General features: G+C 37.0%; 1 protein-coding gene across 4 annotated transcripts; it reads right to left on the bottom strand.

The window, feature by feature from the left end:
- Positions 1-679: 679 nt before the first annotated feature.
- Positions 680-20,164, bottom strand: si:ch211-266g18.10 (titin). Of its 4 annotated transcripts, none has more exons than XM_055038892.1 (28): positions 19,730-20,164; positions 18,054-18,251; positions 17,885-17,968; positions 17,695-17,799; positions 17,458-17,613; positions 17,197-17,340; positions 16,418-16,561; positions 15,846-15,989; positions 15,310-15,453; positions 15,099-15,218; positions 14,882-15,001; positions 14,755-14,799; positions 14,538-14,585; positions 14,427-14,453; positions 12,889-13,005; positions 11,996-12,811; positions 5,305-11,178; positions 4,875-4,952; positions 4,347-4,388; positions 4,193-4,261; positions 3,801-3,848; positions 3,663-3,713; positions 3,416-3,457; positions 2,824-2,865; positions 2,637-2,678; positions 2,516-2,557; positions 2,413-2,442; positions 680-2,332 (listed from the first exon to the last, which is right to left on the bottom strand). In XM_055038892.1, the coding sequence occupies exons 1-28, from the start codon at positions 19,737-19,739 to the stop codon at positions 2,220-2,222; spliced, it is 8,895 nt and encodes a 2,964-aa protein (XP_054894867.1). In that variant the 5' UTR covers positions 19,740-20,164; the 3' UTR covers positions 680-2,219. The 4 variants fall into 4 exon arrangements, with proteins under 4 accessions (XP_054894867.1, XP_054894868.1, XP_054894866.1 ...); XM_055038893.1 differs by having other exon boundaries at positions 680-2,305; positions 3,416-3,460; XM_055038891.1 differs by having other exon boundaries at positions 3,416-3,460.
- Between the last annotated feature and the right edge of the window lie 813 nt (positions 20,165-20,977).

Raw genomic sequence — 20,977 nt, forward strand, 5'->3', positions numbered from 1 at the left:
AAATCTTTTCAGTATAAATGCAGATGGATTTCTGCAGTCTCTGCTCCTCTTATCAGTGCGCCATTCTTCACATCCGAACTCCCGGCCACTGCTCAGTTAATCAGCCGCACAAAAATGATTCAGCTAAACCCAGGGAAAGGGATTTGACATTACAATAATTCATTTATAATTTGACAACTAAAGAAAGCTTTTGCACAAATATTTCGGCTTCTTAATGGTTAAAAGAAATCTTGCAGCCCGAGGTTTACAGTCTTTAATTAAAGTGCAAAAAAGCAGGCTTATCTTCTTCTTTGTAACAGAGATGATATTTGGATGTACGTTGAACACTCTTTACAGGAGAATGACAAACGTTTCCTCTTTGTGAGGAATCTGTCTCACTGGTGTAAACTGACCTGCTTTAACCCCAGTCTCGCTTCGCATGGGAGTATGCTGACCTGACATTTGTTAGTTGTAGTTGGATCTCAGCTCTCAATCTTTAAAAGTTTTGCGGTAACATTAAGAATAATAAGATCAAAGCAGGATCCAGTTATTCCCTGAGTGTTGATATCGAGATGGTAATTGTTAAAGACGTCTGGTTCTGACATGCTGACACTACTGAAGTGCCTCCAATTGGAGATTTGCATTTGATCTAAGCCGTGTTATTGTAGCTTTAAGAGAAAAAAAGAAAATCACAGCAATGTTTTGCTGACAAATTGTTTTTATTGACAAAAATACAGAGGGCCTGACAAATTTATACATAAGTTTACAGCAGGGACAATGCAGTTTAAGTGGTAATGGTTCCAGTTAAAATAAACACTTCTTCATTTATTAAACTATTTACATCAAAATTCTTGTTGTCTCTGAGCAACACAAGTTTCTGATTTAAAATTACGTCAGTGTTTCTGCTTCTACTTAGGCTTTTATTTGATTCAAAGGAACTCGTCATGTAGGCTGAACATATGGCAGCATAAAACACACACGCAACATGCACAGGTTATTGAAAGACAGCCAAAGATGCCATCAAATCAATGGGCTCATTACACTAACTAAGTATTTCATATTTCTCCTACAAATATGCAACGACAGGACAGCTCACCCTTACACAGGAACACACCAACCACATTTCTGGTGGGTATTCATGAACATCACTGTAATATACAGCCTTTACAGTTTAAGTTACTGGAGAGCTGCAACATGTCGTAGAGCTTGTTCCTACAATTTCCTCTGAAGTTGTAAGGAGTTTTTTATTCGACTCAGAGCTGGTGCCTTAAATCGAAGCACTCCACCTATCGTCTGCGCAGCATATGTGTAAAAAAAAGCCAGTGAACCAGAAGCAACTGGCGAACCTCGATCCGTGAGCATCTCAGGATTTCTGGGTCGCCGGGTCTAAGTTGGACCACGGCTCAGAAAACGCTTAAAAGTTTCTGTGTGGAATCTACCATACAGTCAATAACATTGCCAGTCGGGAGCGACAGATGAGCAAATCAGTTGCTATTGCAAGATCGATGTCGGGTTTAGCCCTCAGTGAACATCTCAACACCAGGATGTGTAGATGTTATCTGGGCAGAAAAACCTACTTACCCCAAATACATCAGGTACAGTTGGTAACGACGTCAGGTGTTTGGTCAGTCAAGGAATTACAGAGACCAGATGGTAAAAACCATCTCAAAATAAACTTGGACTCAAACCAGAGTTCAAGAAAAGTAGCACCGACTTTTAAACAAGCATGCGGTGCAGATTGTTCCATTAGATAAGACTTAATCGCAGGTATCATCCTGCCAGTGAATCTGGGAGCTTTCAGATACAGAGCAGGGTCATTCCATCCCTTAGTTTACATGAAACAAAAAAAAATAATTCTGTTATGCTTCAGATTTTGCTTTTTTCCTTTAAGAGAACAAAATTCTTGAAATCGGTGAGATTATAAGAGATGTGTTGTATTTGAAAAGCAGAGTAAATATATGCACAGACTATTTGCAAAAGTCTTGGTTGTTCAAGTTAAACCGTAACTGGAGTGCAGGAATTGGAAATGGATCAAAAGGAATGACGCTGTCTTCATGTACTCAAAACGAGAGCTCAACCAGACCCGCGAACAAAACGATAAAAACAGTCCGTCGCATTTCCGCCGTTCTGGTCGCTTGTTGGACACAGTGAACGGGTGCTGCCATGTTTCTGCAGCCCGGAGTGTGACAGGACGTCGTCATTATGAGTAAGGCCACCTCAGATTAGATACACACCAGGAGTTAAATGTGTAGAGGTGAGAAGGCATAAAATGGAAACTGAGCCTCATCCTCGTCCAGGAAGAAACACTGGAAGTACGGCAGCTCGTCTGGAGAGACACATACCAGCCAGTTTTCTTTATTTTCTTTTTTTTAATTATTTTTCAACATAAACTGTTGTGTATATTTTCTTCAGTAAGTGGAAATTTGTGCTTACCGTCCATGGGAAAGCTGTCCAAAAGTTGTTCTGTTAACAAGACGGCATATTGTTATCTCAAACTCAAATGACAAAACCAGAAGTTACAGAAACTATTCAGTACCTTCAACCTTCTCGTCTCTGGCAGCCTTCTCAGCAGGTTGTTCTGCAACGACAGTTTTTTACATAAGTAAATGAAGCCACACTCATACGAACTCCAGAAGAATACTGGTTTAAATCTGTACCTTTCTTTGCCGGCTCCTGTTTCTCTTTAAGAACTCTGTCTTCTGCAAATTAAAACATATTCAACTGTTTACAAGTATTGCATAATTATTTATTGTAAAGTAGTTCAGTAATTTTTTTTTCTTTGAGTAAGCATATTGCATATTTTAGTAAAACAGTGTTGGCAACAAAAATGTTTTCAATCTTTACCTTTAATTTTATCTGTTACCATCTGCTTTGGGACAGTTTTTTCTGGAAAAATAAGAGCAAGGCAAACAATGGTTGCATCGATATGTTAGATTGAAGGTTTTTTTCATAATAAAAGGTCAAAAATCTCGAAATTATAAAGTATAACTCGTTTTTCTAGCTTTCCCCAAAAGCTCCTCTTTGATGTGTAGCTTCTTGCTGTTGGCAAAAATCCTCCCAAATAGGTATTTAGACAGATTTATGACAGCAAGTAAATAAAAGTGGGAGTAATTGGAACCCTCAGGCCAAAAACACTTTAAACAATATTTACCTCAATGGACAACAGCTTAAAATCTCATTCTGAGGAATTAATTTAATTTAATTTGTCATTTGACAAATGCCTTCCTTCACATTAAAAGTCTTTATTATTTCAGCATCAAAATTATTTCCTGACTAAAATCTAGGTTGCAAACTATGTAATAAAGACAATTTTTTAGCAAAGTCACTCTTGTAATGTGTGGCAATAAATCATGCTATCATCAATCAACTACTTCCACTACAATTTTACTAAATAAAATAAAAATGATGCAACAAACAAACCACTGCATCTCCCTACCTTTCTTCTTTTCAGCAGGTGCTGGTTTTGCCCTAATAGCAGCTGCTGAAACACGGATAAATGAATACACAGGAATAAAAAATCATAAGTCAGATGTAGAACTCAATTACAATTAAATTGTCATCTAAAAATGGAAATAACATTCATGTCAATGCAATACATACTTCTTAAAATGAACGCAACGAGACACAAACATATCTTCAGATGAATCAAAAAGAGAAAACTGGATATCTTGAAAGACTCAAACCTTTTTTCGGAGTGATAGGTTCAATCTTCTTCTCCTTAAGAAACTCAACAACTGAAGCAAATAAAACATATTTCAGGCCAGGTTTCTGACGCAAGAAAAAGAAACATTGGGATAAAAAAAAAAAACTAACTCCATTACCTTTTCTGACTTTTGAAGGCTTGGTTGTTTCTTTTGGAGCCTCAGGAACTGCAACAAAAGCAAGAATTTTACTTCCTGGTTCAGATTTATTGAAACTCTCAGCAACTGTTCTCTCCTGACAGGCTTATCGATCTTTGATTTTCTTTACTTCAGTCCTTCTTTAACCCTTTTTCCTCACCCTTCTTGCTGTTTCCTCCTGTTTCATGCCATTGTTTTCCCTTCAATTTTCTGCCATCCTTTTAGGATTTATGTTTTTTTGTTCTGCTCTGGCTCCCTTGGTTTCCTGTGACAGCTGTAAGTTTTTTGTTCTTCATTTTCTTTCATTATATCACCAAAATCTACCTGCTTTTGGGCCCATCAACACAACCTACCACATAAATGTAAAGACGTACCTTTCCGTAGTGGCACTGCCTTCACTTTCGTCTTTGTTAAGGAGACGTTTTTGTCTGGGATTTCGAGCTCTTTGAGAGACAGCAAACAATTATTAAAACTGAAAACTGCTTCAGCAGCTCATCTAGATGTGAATGTGGTGATTGTGACTCTTACTTTTCCCAACTGCAGCCTTTTTGGTCTTGATTGGTGTGGTTTCTGTGTCAAAACATTGTGGTTTCAGCAACCCAAGCAAACATAGACAAATCTTTCTACAAGTATTTATTTCAAGACCTGAAATTAATTCTTGATATCCCTCTAGTTGCATATGAACCAGAGGGATACTCAACAAAACAAATTGTAACATTAAAAATCTAAAAATAAACTCAGCTGAGTTGTAAAATTAACCGCCCTATATTGTGTATACAGTGATTTTTCCTTTCCTTCATGAAGATTGCTTTAGTTTCTCTTTGAAAACATCAACAGGAGAAAAGGTAAAGAGAAAATGGACTCAAATGTATTCCTGCAAGTTTCTTAAAAATCTATACATGGGTTACGTAAAACAGTGTTTTGGAATGAAATAATAATAATAAAAAACTTACTTAAGATTTAGTATTTTCAGCTATATTGAGAGCTTTTTGTCAATTGTAACTTTTATAAAACACACGTTAAATACGTATACACAAATGTTGCACATTGCCTCACCAAGTTTCGTCACATTAAGATGTTGCTTCCTGAGGACAGTTGGAAACTCCCTCTTGATTGTTCTTTTGGGCTTAGTATCTAAAACACAGAGGAAAATGACCGGTCATATCATCGCTTGGAAGGAAAAGAAATGCAGCTCTCGCCTTATTTCCCTTATTTCCTGTTTCTTGGCTTCTTGTCTCTTAGTTCAGTTCTTCATCTTTCTGAAATTTTCTTTGACATATGACAATTTTCTTCTCACCAACTTATGAAGCTTGTGTAGACCGATTCAGAAATCTGATCTTGTGCATACATATCACACTGACACCGTTGATGATGGTCACTGAAATGCTAAGCCATATCCTAGCAGAGTGTATATCACTTATGATACTAATCCTTGAAAGCTAAATTACTTAGGGTTAGTTTATTGGAAATGTCCTTTTGTTCTTACCTTCTTTGGGTTTCTTTATTCCTATTTTTTCTGTTTGGCGTTTCTGTTCAGATTTTCCTTCTGCTGAAAGTTTCTTTTCTTCTATCTTATCCTTGACAGGCTTCTCAACGCCTAGTTTTTCTTTCTGAGGTTTCTTGACCTTAATTTCTTTTTTGACATGTTTCTTTTCTTCCTTTTCTTTTGGTGGTTTCTCAGCCTTCTGTTTTTCTTTGACAGGTTTCTTTTCTTTCAGCAGTTTCTCCACTTTTATTTCTTCTTTGGCAGGTTTCTTGACTTCTGTCTTTTCTTTGGGAAGCTTTTTGACTTTTATGTCCTCTTTAGGAAGTTTTTCTTCTTTTGAAGCTTTCATCAATTTGACCTTTTCTTTGGGAGGCTTCTCCTCCTTTGCCTTTTCCTTCAGAGGTTTCTCGACTTCTGTTTCCTCCACTTTTACTTTTTCCTTTGGAGATTTCTCAACTATTACTATTTGTTTGGGAAGTTTCTCAACTTTTGTTTCTTCTTTTGGTGGCTTCTCCTCCATTACTTTTTCCTTTGGAGGCTTCTTGACTTTTCTTTTTTCTTGAAAAGGCTTTTCAGGTTTTGTTTCCTCTTTCGGAAATTTCTCGACTTTTTCCTGTTTTGGAATTTTCTCAACTTTTGTTTCATCTTTGGGAGGTTTCTCGACTTTTGTCTTTTCTTTTTTAGGTTTCTCAACTTTTGTTTCTTTCTGAGGCTTTTCGACTTTTACTGTTTCTTTGGGAGACGTTTCAACTTTTGATTCCTCTTTTGGAAATTTCTCGACTTTTGTTTCTTCTTTGGGAGGTTTCTCGACTTTTACTTTTTCTTTGGGAGACTTTTTCTTTAATTTGTCCTTTGGAGGTTTCTCAATTTCTATTCTTTCTTTGGGGGGTTTCTTGACTTCTGTTTTATCTTTTGGAGTTTTCTCGATTTTTATTATTTCCTTTGGAGGCTTCTCGACTTTTGTCTCCTCTTTCTGAAGTTTCTCAACTTTTTCCTGTTTTGGAATTTTCTCGACTTTTGTTTCTTTTTTGGTAGGTTTCTCGAGTTTTGTTTTCTCTTTTGGAGGTTTCTCCGCCTTTAATTTTTTCTTTGGAGGTTTCTCAATTTCTATTTCTTCTTTAGGAATTTTCTCTACTTTTATTTCCTCTTTCGGAATTTTCTCAACTTTTGTTTCTTCTTTGGGAGGTTTCTCTACTTTTAGTTTTTCTTTTTGCGGTTTCTTGACTTTTGTTTTCTCTTTGGGAGGTTTCTCCGCCTTTACTTTTTCCTTTGGAGGCTTCTCAATTTCTATTTCCTCTTTTGGAATTTTTTCGACTTTTGTTTCTTCTTTGGGAGGTTTCTCCTTCTTTACTTTTTCCTTTTGAGGTTTCTCGACTTTTAGTTTTTCTTTTTGCGGTTTCTCGAAATTTGTTTCTTTTTTGGTAGGTTTCTCGACTTTAGTTTTCTCTTTTGGAGGTTTCTCCGGCTTTACTTTTTCGTTTGGAGGTTTCTCAATTTCTATTTCTTCTTTTGGAATTTTCTCGACTTTTGTTTCCTCTTTCTGAATTTTCTCAACTTTTGTTTCTTCTTTGGTAGGTTTCTCAACTTTTGTTTTCTCTTTAGGAGGTTTCTCCGCCTTTACTTTTTCTTTTGGAGGTTGGTCAATTTCTATTTCCTGTTTTGGAATTTTTTCGACTTTTGTTTCTTCTTTCGGAATTTTCTCAACTTTTATTTCCACTGTTGGAATTTTCTCGACTTTTGTTTCTTCTTTAGGAGGTTTCTCCTTTTTTATTTTTTCCTTTGGAGGTTTCTCTACTTTTAGTTTTTCTTTTTGCGGTTTCTTGACTTTTGTTTTCTCTTTTGCAGGTTTCTCCGCCTTTTCTTTTTCCTTGGGAGGTTTCTCAATTTCTATTTCCTTTTTCGGAGGTTTCTCGACTTTCGTTTCTTCTTTGGGAGGTTTCTCTACTTTTAGTTTTTCTTTTTGCGGTTTCTTGACTTTTGTTTTCTCTTTGGTAGGTTTCTCCGCCTTTACTTTTTCCTTTGGAGGCTTCTCAATTTCTATTTCCTCTTTTGGAATTTTTTCGACTTTTGTTTTCTCTTTGGGAGGTTTCTCCTTCTTTACTTTTTCCTTTTGAGGTTTCTCGACTTTTGTTTCTTTTTTGGTAGGTTTCTCGACTTTAGTTTTCTCTTTTGGAGGTTTCTCCGGCTTTACTTTTTTCTTTGGAGGTTTCTCAATTTCTATTTCTTCTTTTGGAATTTTCTCGACTTTTGTTTCCTCTTTCTGAATTTTCTCAACTTTTGTTTCTTCTTTGGTAGGTTTCTCAACTTTTGTTTTCTCTTTAGGAGGTTTCTCCGCCTTTACTTTTTCTTTTGGAGGTTGGTCAATTTCTATTTCCTGTTTTAGAATTTTTTCGACTTTTGTTTCTTCTTTCGGAATTTTCTCAACTTTTATTTCCACTGTCGGAATTTTCTCGACTTTTGTTTCTTCTTTAGGAGGTTTCTCCTTTTTTATCTTTTCCTTTGGAGGTTTCTCTACTTTTAGTTTTTCTTTTTGCGGTTTCTTGACTTTTGTTTTCTCTTTAGGAGGTTTCTCCGTCTTTACTTTTTCTTTTGGAGGCTTCTCAATTTCTATTTCCTCTTTCTGAATTTTCTCGACTTTTGTTTTCTCTTTTGGAGGTTTCTCCGCCTTTACTTTTTCTTTTGGAGGTTGGTCAATTTCTATTTCCTCTTTTGGAATTTTCTCGACTTTCGTTTCTTCTTTGGGAGGTTTCTCTACTTTGAGTTTTTCTTTTTGCGGTTTCTTGACTTTTGTTTTCTCTTTGGGAGGTTTCTCCGCCTTTACTTTTTCCTTGGGAGGTTTCTCAATTTCTATTTCCTTTTTCGGAATTTTCTCGACTTTCGTTTCTTCTTTGGGAGGTTTCTCGACTTTTGTTTTCTCTTTGGTAGGTTTCTCCGCCTTTACTTTTTCCTTTGGAGGCTTCTCAATTTCTATTTCCTCCTTTGGAATTTTTTTGACTTTTGTTTCTTCTATCAGAATTTTCTCGACTTTTGTTTTCTCTTTGGGAGGTTTCTCCTTCTTTACTTTTTCCTTTTGAGGTTTCTCGACTTTTAGTTTTTCTTTTTGCGGTTTCTCGACTTTTGTTTCTTTTTTGGTAGGTTTCTCCGCCTTTACTTTTTCCTTTGGAGGTTTCTCAATTTCTATTTCTTCTATTGGAATTTTCTCTACTTTTATTTCCTCTTTCAGAATTTTCTCGACTTTTGTTTCTTCTTTCGGAGGTTTCTCGACTTTTGTTTTCTCTTTGGGAGGTTTCTCCGTCTTTACTTTTTCCTTTGGAGGTTTCTCGACTTTTAGTTTTTCTTTTTGCGGTTTCTCGACTTTTGTTTTCTCTTTAGGAGATTTCTCCGCCTTGACTTTTTCCTTTGGAGGTTTCTCGATTTCTATTTCCTCTTTCTGAATTTTCTCAACTTTTGTTTCTTCTTTGGTAGGTTTCTCAACTTTTGTTTTCTCTTTAGGAGGTTTCTCCGCCTTTACTTTTTCCTTTGGAGGTTTCTCGACTTTTAGTTTTTCTTTTTGCGGTTTCTCAACTTTTGTTTTCTCTTTAGGAGGTTTCTCCGCCTTTACTTTTTCCTTTGGAGGCTTCTCAATTTCTATTTCCTCTTTCTGAATTTTCTCGACTTTTGTTTTCTCTTTGGGAGGTTTCTCCGCCTTTACTTTTTCTTTTGGAGGTTGGTCAATTTCTATTTCCTGTTTTGGAATTTTTTCGACTTTTGTTTCTTCTTTCGGAATTTTCTCAACTTTTATTTCCACTGTCGGAATTTTCTCGACTTTTGTTTCTTCTTTAGGAGGTTTCTCCTTTTTTATTTTTTCCTTTGGAGGTTTCTCTACTTTTAGTTTTTCTTTTTGCGGTTTCTTGACTTTTGTTTTCTCTTTGGGAGGTTTCTCCGCCTTTACTTTTTCCTTTGGAGGCTTCTCAATTTCTATTTCCTCTTTCTGAATTTTCTTGACTTTTGTTTTCTCTTTGGGAGGTTTCTCCGCCTTTACTTTTTCTTTTGGAGGTTGGTCAATTTCTATTTCCTCTTTTGGAATTTTTTCGACTTTTGTTAATTCTTTCGGAATTTTCTCGACTTTCGTTTCTTCTTTGGGAGGTTTCTCTACGTTTAGTTTTTCTTTTTGCGGTTTCTCGACTTTAGTTTTCTCTTTTGGAGGTTTCTCCGGCTTTACTTTTTCCTTTGGAGGTTTCTCAATTTCTATTTCTTCTTTTGGAATTTTCTCTACTTTTATTTCCTCTTTCAGAATTTTCTCGACTTTTGTTTCTTCTTTGGTAGGTTTCTCGACTTTAGTTTTCTCTTTTGGAGATTTCTCCGCCTTGACTTTTTCCTTAGGAGGTTTCTCGACTTTTAGTTTTTCTTTTTGCGGTTTCTCGACTTTTGTTTCTTCTTTCGGAGTTTTCTCGACTTTTATTTCCGCTATCAGAATTTTCTCCACTATTGTTTCTTCAGTGGGAATTTTCTCGAGTTTTATTTTCTCTTTGGGAGGTTTCTCCTTCTTTACTTTTTCCTTTGGAGGTTTCTCGACTTTTAGTTTTTCTTTTTGCGGTTTCTCGACTTTTATTTTTTCTTTGGGAGGCTTATATCTCTTTATCTTCTCCGTTGGAGGTTTCTGAATTTCTATTTCCTCTTTCTGAATTTTTTCGACTTTTGTTTTCTCTTTTGGAGGTTTCTCCGCCTTGACTTTTTCCTTTGGAGGTTTCTCGACTTTTAGTTTTTCTTTTTGCGGTTTCTCGACTTTTGTTTCTTCTTTCGGAGGTTTCTCGACTTTTATTTCCGCTATCGGAATTTTCTCCACTATTGTTTCTTCTTTGGGAATTTTCTCGACTTTAGTTTTCTCTTTTGAAGGTTTCTCCTTCTTTACTTTTTCCTTTGGAGGTTTCTCAATTTCTATTTCTTCTTTAGGAATTTTCTCTACTTTTATTTCTTCTTTCGGAGGTTTCTCAACCTTTAGTTTTTCTTTTTGCGGTTTCTTGACTTTTGTTTTCTCTTTTGGAGGTTTCTCCGCCTTTCCTTTTTCCTTTGGAGGTTTCTCAATTTCTATTTCCTCTTTTGGAATTTTCTCGACTTTTGTTTCTTCTTTGGGAGATTTCTCCGGCTTGACTTTTTCCTTTGGAGGTTTCTCAACTTTTAGTTTTTCTTTTCGCGTTTTCTCGACTTTTGTTTCTTCTTTCTGAGGTTTCTCGACTTTTATTTCCGCTATCGGAATTTTCTCCACTTTTGTTTCTTCTTTGGGAATTTTCTTGACTTTTGTTTTCTCTTTTGGAGGTTTCTCAGCTTTTATTTTCTCTTTGGGAGGCTTTTGATCCTTTCTTTTGTCCTTTGGAGACTTCTCTATTTCTATTTCCTCTTTCGGAATTTTCTCGACTTTTATTTTTTCTTTGGGTGTCTTCTCCTCCTTTACTTTTTCCTTTAGAGGTTTCTCAACTTTTGTTTTCTCTTTTGGAGGTTTCTGCTCCTGTACTTTTTTCTTTGGAGTTTTCTCAATTTCTATTTCTGATTTTGGAATTTTTTTGACTTTTGTTTTTTTCTTTGAAGGTTTCTCAACTTTTAATTCCTCTTTCGAAGGCTTCTCGACATCTGTTTTTTCTTTTGGGGGCTTTTCCTCCTGTACTTTTTCCCTTGGAGGCTTCTCAATTTCCATTTCCTCTTTTGGAATTGTTTCGACTTTTGTTTCTTCTTTTGGAAGTTTCTCCACCTTTACTTTTTCCGTTGGAAGTTTTTTAACTTTTATTTCTTCTTTGTGAGATGTCTTTTCTTCGGTATGGACCGGTACTTGTATTTTTTCTTTCAGAATTTGCTTGTCTTCTGTGGTAGGCGTAGTTTCCCTTTCTTTTTCCTTGTGTTCTAAAATAATCAGAACATGTATTATTCAGTTATAGCTATTAGTTTTTAAGTTTCTACATAAAGAATTTAAATATCAAATAAAAATCAGTGCATGCCTGACACCGATACTTTATTTATTTCCTTTTTTCACTTTTCTGGTATTTCCTTTAACTCAAAACTAAACTTTTACTACTTTCGGTCAGTTAAGATTTTTTTTTGAAATTATAACTTTTACATGTATATGTTTCCTTTCTTCTAATTGAGAAGTTTGCACATATTTTGTTTGCAATTTGCTTTTTAACTTGCATGACATGGATCAAATTTTTTTTTTTATTCTTCCCCAAACTTCTGGACGTTTTGTCCATTCGTTTTTACATAACTGAGATAAATGGGTCAGGATAACATCATGTCTTAATTGCACAGTCCTTTAGATGTATAATTCCAGTGGAACAAGGGATTTAATTAAAGAGCATAATGCTTCCACCACGTTTCTATGGTGGTGGCGGCTCTATTTTTTGTGTCACGTCATGCACCTTGTGGATTTGAGGCCCAAAACGTTGGTTTCTACACATCATAACACGTCTTTTGAGATTTTTAACCCAGCCACAAGACCTCACATCCATACTGCTTTGCCAAAACATACACAAAAACATAAATTGCAGTGAGGCTCATTTGCCCTTGTTGGTCTTTGGTCACATCATGATGTATTCTTGAAGAACAATCAATAAACCATTGAAATATAGAGGCAAAATGGAAACAATTAACAAAACCACAGGTGTTTATCACATTTTTGATGACGTCAGTAGAACTAAAAACCAAGTATTTGTGAAGATAATACCTGTCACATATTGGCCGGCAGGTTCTTTTGGTGATATTTTGTAGTCAGCTTTCTTCACCCTCTCAAAGGGAACATGAGTCTTCCTCTTTTCTTCAGGTTCTGCCTTTTTGCTCTCGCTGTTATTATTATTTTCATCGTGATCATGCTGTAGTTCTGCATAATCTTCGTCTTTGTAATCAGGAGATGTTCCGACTTCTTCCTCTTCCTGTTCGCCCGTCTCGGATGCACCAGAGTCTTTAGCAGGAGTTTTGGACAGTAGAAGTTCTGGTTGTTGAGCTAATGACTGTTTTTCCAAATCTTCATCACCAGCTTCAGACTGTGCTTTGTCGTCTTCCCCCTCACTGTCAATCAGTTTCTCTTCAGCTGTGGAGTCGTCCTTTTCCACCCTATCTTGTTCCCTGCCTTCAGTTTTCATTTCCCCTAATTCTTCCTTCTCCTCAGTCTCATCCTTACTCTCTACCAAAACCTCAAAAATTTCAGGTTCCTCCTCTTCTTTGTCGCCTTTATCTTCTGCTGTTGCTTCAATTTTGTTTTTTTCCTTTTCCTCTTGTTTTGCCAACTCTTCCTCTGTTGCTGGCGTCTCCTCTTCTTCTTCTAGCAAGATGTCTTCTATTTTAACTTCCCCTTCCTCTTGTTCTTGTCCTGTTTTTAAAGTCTTGTCTTCCACCTCAGGTTTTTCCTCTTCTGCCAGTTGTTCCTGTGGTGCGACTTCATGCACCGTCTCTTCTTCGTCTGCCGTCGTTTCCTCCTCAACTCCAACATCTATGATTTCCTCTTTCAGAGAAGGCTCAAGTTGGAGTTCTTCTGTATGTTTCACTAATAGAGTGACAGCATCGAATTTAGTGATTGTTCTTCAGTTTGGTGAATGTGTGACTGAATAAACGTCTGAATACCCTCATCTTCCTCTGCTTTGGTCACTCCTACTTCATCCGCAGATTCAGTGGCGTCTTCAGCCTCCTCCTCCGCAGCAGAGGCAGCTTCATCTTCGACAGCACGCACCATCTCTGCAACTGTATCAGGGACTTTTGTAATCACTATTAAGCCCATGTCCACATCTTTGTTAATTTACATGAAGATAAAATAATCTTTAGGGTGCAGATCAAAAGTGTGGAAATAGCAGAAATACCCAAGATGATAGTAGAGATTTTTTTTATATATAGATGCACAGATCAAATCAAACACTCAACCACAAAAACTCCAGTTAATATGACTCAAGTATTTACAGTAGAATTAAGTATGAAAATATTTGGGCACTGTTAGTATTTATTTTAGTTAAAAAAAATATTTAACCTTTGTAACTTCAGTTTGGAGTATGGAGAACCTCCAAACTGAACAAAAAAATTTTGTTCTTAAAAATAAAAACTCCCGAAATTGTTTAAATTGCTTTGCTGTTCATAATTGCCTCAGATAAGTTCAGAGTTCACCTGGGAAACTCCAGTCTATGGGAAAATTTCAAGGCCAAAACCATTGCTGACCAAAAAGAGCATAAATGCCTTTTAGGAAAGACTTTAAAGTGATCTAGCCCAAGTCTGCACTTAAATGCAACCAAAATGCTGTGGCATAATCTTAAGCAGGCAGTTCATACTCAAGGGAATCACAAACACTTTCTGGAAAACTGGATCAAAATTTCTGCACAATAACATAAAGGCCATTTTAGCCCAACCAGCTATTACATTTCAATGTTGATTTCTTTGCCACACATGATCAGCTTGTTTTAAGCAGCTTTATTCCCTTAACTCTATACGAAACTGTATTCAGTATTGACCCAACCTGACTGACGGTAAAATTTGTTTCATTTAGATGCGACAAAGAGCGTTGAAAACTGTATGTGTTCAGATATCTCCGTTCATATTGTTTTTATAAATAGCTGAGATAAAGTTTACATTTAGTCTCACAGAAAATGCAGGACACAGAAAAATGCAATATTAATAAATCTCTTTAGGTTTCCATACTTATTCATACGAAAACAATGTTCTTTAAGGATCAACACAAGATAATCGTAGTCATAACAAAAAAAAAATTTAAATAAATCATGTAGTTTTGTGAAAAGTTACAACAAATTGTTATAACAGAAAATGAAGTCAGTGTTGTTCAACATATTTATTATGACAAACGTAATGATGCATATTCAGTCATGCCTGGACAGGTACAAAACGTAAACCAACAAACCGATTGCAATGGTTTAAGACTGGTATGTGGAACAAACATGAACTCAGTCAATAACAAAGACCAAATCATCAACCCGGTTAAATGTGGTAAAAAAAAAAAAAAAAAAAAAAACATCAACAAATAAACACAATTAATACCAACATGCAAGACAGATCTTTAGTAAATCTGTAGAGAAACCATTCCACCAATCGCTTTCATTTCTTTGCAGCACTCATATAAAAATATGCAATCATTTGTTCACAGCATGGAGACTTTTTCTCACCTTTTTCAGGTGGAGGAAGAAACTCCCCTACAACAAGATATAGCTGTTTTTAGAGTCAAGCAGTGATGCCTTTTTTCAGCAACAGGCAAGAAAAATGATTATACTGCTCACCTTTCTTTCTCACCAGAGTGATATCAGATGGAGAAACAACAGCTTCACCTAAACAAAGAGAAAGAGAGATTTTTGGTTTTGAGCTTTCTACACCACTAAGAATTGTAATAGGCTCTAAAGTATCATATTGCATCGTATCGTATCATATCACATATCAAATTATATCAAAATGTGTAACAACTATATTCTGACAACTTGTGAGATCAGAAATCCCAACCTTTTTCAGTGACAACATTTACAGTGGGTGGACTGACAGGTTCACCTAAAATCAGATAAATGAATAGCGATCAGATTTCAGAGCAGCATAATATTTTGTGATTCACAGTAATTGCTAATACCCACACCTTGATCACCACCAAGCATACTTGACATGTAGCCCAAGAACAAATCCTTCTTGTCGGTAAATTCCAGTACCGCATCCTCAACAACTTTCATCGGGTCAACAGAAACGTCCGGAATGATTGCTGGGAGAAACGGAACATGTTTTTTGTCTGACGGATGCACTAAATGTGGAGAAATGCTCTCTGAACGCGTTATGTTATGGCACATAAATTGACACACCTGGTTCACCTATCAGCGTTGTAGAAAGGTAGCTCATAATAATGTTGACATGTTCTTTAATGATTTCTGCTGTTGTCTGCAGAGCTGATAAGGGCCTGAATCCCACAGCCTCCTGGAGGTCTGATAAAAATAAATACATAAAAATGGAGCAAGAGCGTTTAATGGAATGCAAATTTTAGATATAAAGTAATAACTCTAGGTGGCATTGTACCTTTCACTGTGTCCAGTACCACATCCAAGATCGCACAAAGCACATTCTGGATGTATCCTGTGACGTTTTTCACAAATTCATCAAGAATATGGAAGATATTTCTGCCGATCACCACAGGGTCAATAAAGCTGATGTCAATGGTTCCTGTGAGGAACAATAAAAGTGTAATACTTATTATAATGCATTTATGTTGCTGTGGAGGCAATAATTAGAACACTGCTGCTCCCGTCAAAGTTAGCTGATAAAAATAACACCTTAAACACAATCTCAAATTTAGTGTATTTCAGCTTTGACCGGCATTCACAGAAAACACTGGCTTTATTAAACTGCATGGAAAGCATTAAAATAAAATGAAATAAAACACATTTTCTAAGTTTATTTCAGACTGACAATGAAGACGTGACATACTCATGTATTTGCATTTTGAAAGAAAGGGAAACAGAAAAAACGACTTTGGTAAAAACACATAAAACATAAATTATTATTTTGCAGTTACAATTGGCACATAAACAAACAGGAAAATAGGAAGTCCTCACCCCTAGAGATATCCAATATGATGTCTAATAAAGCACAAAGTATGTCCTGAATGCAGCCCACTATTCCATTCACAGCGTCGTTGATGATGTGGAAGAAATTCCTGCCCAGGACCACGGGGTCGGCGTAGCTGATGTCTATTGTTCCTGAGAAGAACAAGACAAAGTTCAGACAAACTTCAGTCAAGTGACACCTTAAAAGAGTTTTTAGTTTTACATATATTTGAAGATGACAAAGTTGCACTGAAGGGAATCCAGAGACCAGAAAAAAGGATTTTTTTTTTATTTTTTACTGTGCTTCTTAAAAAGCGCAATTCTGCTTTGCAGAACAGCTCATCATGTTTTAGTCGAATTAAAAAGACATCTAATTTCAAAGTCAGCGATCAGTGCTCAGAGAATTTAGTACAACTGGTTTAAAGAGATGAGGTAATAAAGAGCCTCCAGATGACATTTTATGTGCATTTGCACTATATAAATAAATTGAACTTACCGTACATTTTTTATTTAGATTTTTCACATCGTTTGAGCTAATTTGAGTCTTGCACAATAGATAAGGAGAAAATGAGATGTGATACCTTTAGATACATCCAATACGGTGTCTAAGATGGCACACAGTATGTCCTGGACGTAGCCCGTTATTCCACCAACAGTGTCGTTTATAACATTGAAAAATGTCCTGCCAAGTACCACAGGATCGATGAAGCTAATGTCAGTGGTTCCTGAAAACACAAACGTCGTATTGAAAGAAAATCCCGATCCACAGTGTAGTGGGGAAAGCAAACTATGTGAGATACAGTCATGGGAAGAATCAGGAAAGCGAATAAAATATTCAGTTCATTATTAAGAAACGTCTGATCTTCTTGGTGTTTAATCCTATATTTAATGTAATGCCATGGATCATTGTCATGTTGCAGGTTTTAGTTTAGATTAAGCGCAGAAGGCCTAAGGGAGAATCTTGCATTTGGTTAATGTCATACATGTGGTCTGTTTGGTGTCCAAACATTTTTTTTTTTTTTTTTTGCAGTGAAAGTATTTCCTCCTGGCCCTGCTGTAGGAAAAGTGATGGCATTTTATAGGCTTCTTTAAGCATCTTGCAGTCTGCTCTCAGGATAAACTTGTCTGTAGTCTTTAGTCTTTTGGCAATCAGCGGGACACGTGAGACTAAACATCCAAGATTTAAATATATATATTTCAAAATGCTGAGTAAGAATTTTCTAATCGTGTCCTGGGTGTCATAATTAATTCCTAACCCATAAACTGTGCTTTTCAAAATAATGTTTTATTAATAGGTACCAGGTTTGTCATAGGGTGCCCTAATTTTTCCAACATGACCACAGCTGTTCTCAGATGGTACCTTTCACTAGATCCAACGTGGAGTCCACTAGGAGGCAGAGCAAATTCTGGATGAAGCCCCCCACTTCAGAAACAAAGTTATTCATAGAACTGAAGAACCCCCTGCCAATTATCACAGGGTCAATGTAGCTGAGATCAAGTTTTCCTGAGAAGACAAAGGATTTGGGAGAAACATTTCCACAATTAGTTCAAGTAGGCTGTTGTTGCAAGAATTTCAAAAGACTGATTGTGTTTTATTTGATTATAATATAATCAGACACACCTTTTCCTATATCCAAAACTGCATCTGTTACAGTATCCACAGTAGCACACAGTGAGTCCCTGAAGGAGCCAAGCACTCCATACACAAAGTCGTTGGTTGAGTGGAAAGCTCTTCTTCCAATGACCACGGGATCGATGTAGCTTGGGTAAAAGGTTCCTGTGATGTAAATACAGGCACATTACGTTAGTATTACACTTTATTTTATTTGTTTTGTTGACTACAGGTGCATTGCCATACCTTCTTCATCTGAAAAGTATCGAACAAATGCATCTTTTGCTTCTATAACCTCTTCAGCAGCGTAAGACGCAGCAGACGAGGGGCTGCTTAAATCAGGAGCACATTCTGGAAAACAAAAAAAGCGAAGCCATTTCAGTTCTTGACTGACATACTTACATGCAGAAATGTTGCACTTTACAATGAGGTGTACCTTGGAACTTATTTAGCAGGCTGGACACTTCGTCTACAGCATCGTTTACAGCTTGAACTGGGTCCGTAATGATTTGGTGTACATCTGGGGGGGAAACAGAAATGAAAGCAAAAACGTTCAGAAATCTTTACAGTTTAAGCAAACACACTCCAAGGCGTATGTGACTCACCTGGTACTGCTTTGTATTCGACAAAGTCAAACATCACCACACCCACTACCACCCAGGACAGGAGAGCAGCCAGGGCGATCAGCAGCTCCACGGACACTTTCACCTTTCTGATGAGGTCCAAAGCTTTAGACTTGAGAGAGCTTGTCAGTGAGGCTCCGCTGGGGCCCCCGGCTGCACTTCCCGAGGGGGATTTGGCTCCTGTGGGTGGGATGCACCAGAGTGACGCTTGAATGATTGAGCAGCAAGTAGTTGCTTTATGAATTCCAATGCTATAATTGCATAGTTTTTCCACCAGGGGGCACTGAAACCTTCTGGTTTTTAAATAATAAATGTTTTAGAAAATCCGGGTACTTGAAAATAATACATGAAAAAAAAAGGTAATTTAGTCTCAGAATACATGCCCCTAACCTGACTAAGATAAAATATAACACACATTTCACAATAAACCTATTAGACACCAGAAAGCAGCACTGAAATGATATTAGATAAAGATTGAAAAAACAGATTAATCTGGGATGTTTGATGAGATCACAAATGACTGATGCCATGCTTTCCTCAGCATTTATGCAACTCATTTCTTTGGATTCTCCATGTGCATACACTGGGAAATTAAATTAAACAATTTTCAAAACGTTGCTCAAATAAACTTTTGAGAACTGTTGCAGGCATTTGCATTCAGCCCTTCTGCGTTAATACTTTGATCTTTTGTCTCCACTGGCTTGACACAGGTACAACCTGAAACGCTGCACATTTTTCGACATATTTTTTCTATGTATGTAAGTTAACCTAACACTGGCCAGATTGGTGTGGTTGAGGCTGCCATAGGTTCTTTGGTCCATTTCAAACACAGGTTTTGATCTAAACCTGTAGCTCTGGTTGTATGTTTGCGACTGTTGTGCTGCAGGAAGGACCAGCCTTAGGTTTTCTGAAAACCTCAAAAAGGTTTTCTTCCAGAATGAGCCTGATTTCCAACTTTGACCCTCGTCTCCACCCCTACTAAAGAAAAGCATCACCACAGCATAAAGCTAACTCTGCCAAGTTTTACATGACCCGAACCTCTTCTCTGTGTCTCCTTTTGACAAACTACAAACAGAACTTTCTGCTTGCCACTCTTCCATAAAGGCCAGCTTCGTGAGGATTTTATTTAGGGGTATCAGTCTAAAAGGGGTTGAAAACAAGTGCAGGTCACACTTGGCAGATTCTTGCTTGTAAAAAAGATATATTTATAAAACAATTATTAACAATTTATATTGATAACTCTTAACACTGCACTGTTAGTCCCAATAAAACCCATTGGAGTTTGTAGCTGTAATATTTGTTATCTAAGGGCTAGAAATACATTTGTATAGTTCTATAAATGAAAATTCATCTACAGAAAAACTATCATATTAAGGGTTTTATTATGTGTTGTAGCTGAAGCCAAAACAGTTTTAATCAGAACAGGTGAAGATTTTTTTTCCTCCACAGTTTTTAAAACCTGAAGTCAGCAGCAGAAGTCACGTCCGTCACATGAGAGCAATGCTAATTCTCCTGCAATTTGATATCCAGTATTTATAGCAACCATTTTCAACACTTACTCCATTGAGCAAATTGCTCATCGAAACTTTATTTATGCATGAATATGGCAAATATTGTTTGCGCGTTAATGCTGGTGAGAGCAGGTGAAACAGTCCTACCTTCAGCCATGGTGACGCGGAGACTATCTCAGAGATATAAACCAAGCCTCCTCATTTAGAACCACCTGGGGATAACTTCAGTATGTCCAATCCAAGTTGACTTATTCATAAAAAAATATATATAGAATCCATGTCCCTCATAGTAAATTATTCAGTTTTCTCATGTTGATGTTTCATCCTCCAGTCTTCCGTTGTGATGAGGAAAAACAGAAGAAAGCGGTAAATAAAATCAAATAAATACTTACAGGGGGGGAAAAAAAGAAAGAAAGTTTAAAGGGAAATTTGGAGCTGCCTGTGTGGCAGCTAAAAGAGGATTGGGGGACCAGCAGAGCAAGGGAGGAAGGAGCGAAGCAAAGCAAGGGTCTGGATGGGGCAGAGGGGAGCAAGCAGAGGATCCCACCCAGTGCTACTGGTGCCTCACGTATAATATTGGTCAGCAAAAGGACTTGATAACTTCAGGATAACTTTATCCCCTTCCCTCCATCCCAGAAAGTCCAGGTTATTCTTAGCTGGAGCTCTGCTCACCAGCTGCTCCGTCAAACCCTTTTTTGGCACTTGTGGGGGGCTCAAGGTCAGACCAGCTGGCTGGATGGGGAAACCTGATTGGCTACAGCTAAAATCGACAACAAACTGTCCTCCCCAAATCTGGAGTTAACAACAACTTGGTGGATTTGTCTTAATATAACATTGCAACTCTGTAGCAAACATATTTTATGTAATATTTGAGTAGACACGCATGCTTCTTTTTGGATAAATGACCACTTTGTGAGAGTCTGATTCAATGACCAATGATTTTTAAGCATGTTGCTGTTGTTTTCCACCACGAGACATTTTATATCAGGCATCTGTTTGTGTAGCGATCGTCCATCCCTTACTTCCTGTTTTGTCCAGGTACCAAGTCTTCTAACCAAAAACACCTGATTGCTGAAAGCAACATAAACACAGCAATGCAAGAATAAAACTAAGAAAACCAAAACTGTGCTCTAACATAAACACCGCTGGCTGGAGATACGCTGGAAATGTTATATGGCTAAAGCAGAAGTCAGCTGAGCTCATTGGCACAGGAGGAGGGAGGAATCTCTCCTCCCTCAGCACACGCAGCATCAAACACTCGGTCTCCGGTGACCTGCAGTAAACTTGTGTGAAGCTAACTTGGAACATGCGTCAGTATGGAGAATGCAGATTGTTTTACCTAAATGTGTGAGGAATGTCGATTCTTTGCGGGCGGAAATAAATCAAGAATTTGAT

Source organism: Poeciliopsis prolifica, unplaced genomic scaffold, assembly GCF_027474105.1.
Source record: "Poeciliopsis prolifica strain line A6 unplaced genomic scaffold, Auburn_PproV2 SCAFFOLD013, whole genome shotgun sequence".
In the NCBI taxonomy this organism is placed as follows: Eukaryota; Metazoa; Chordata; class Actinopteri; order Cyprinodontiformes; family Poeciliidae; genus Poeciliopsis; species Poeciliopsis prolifica.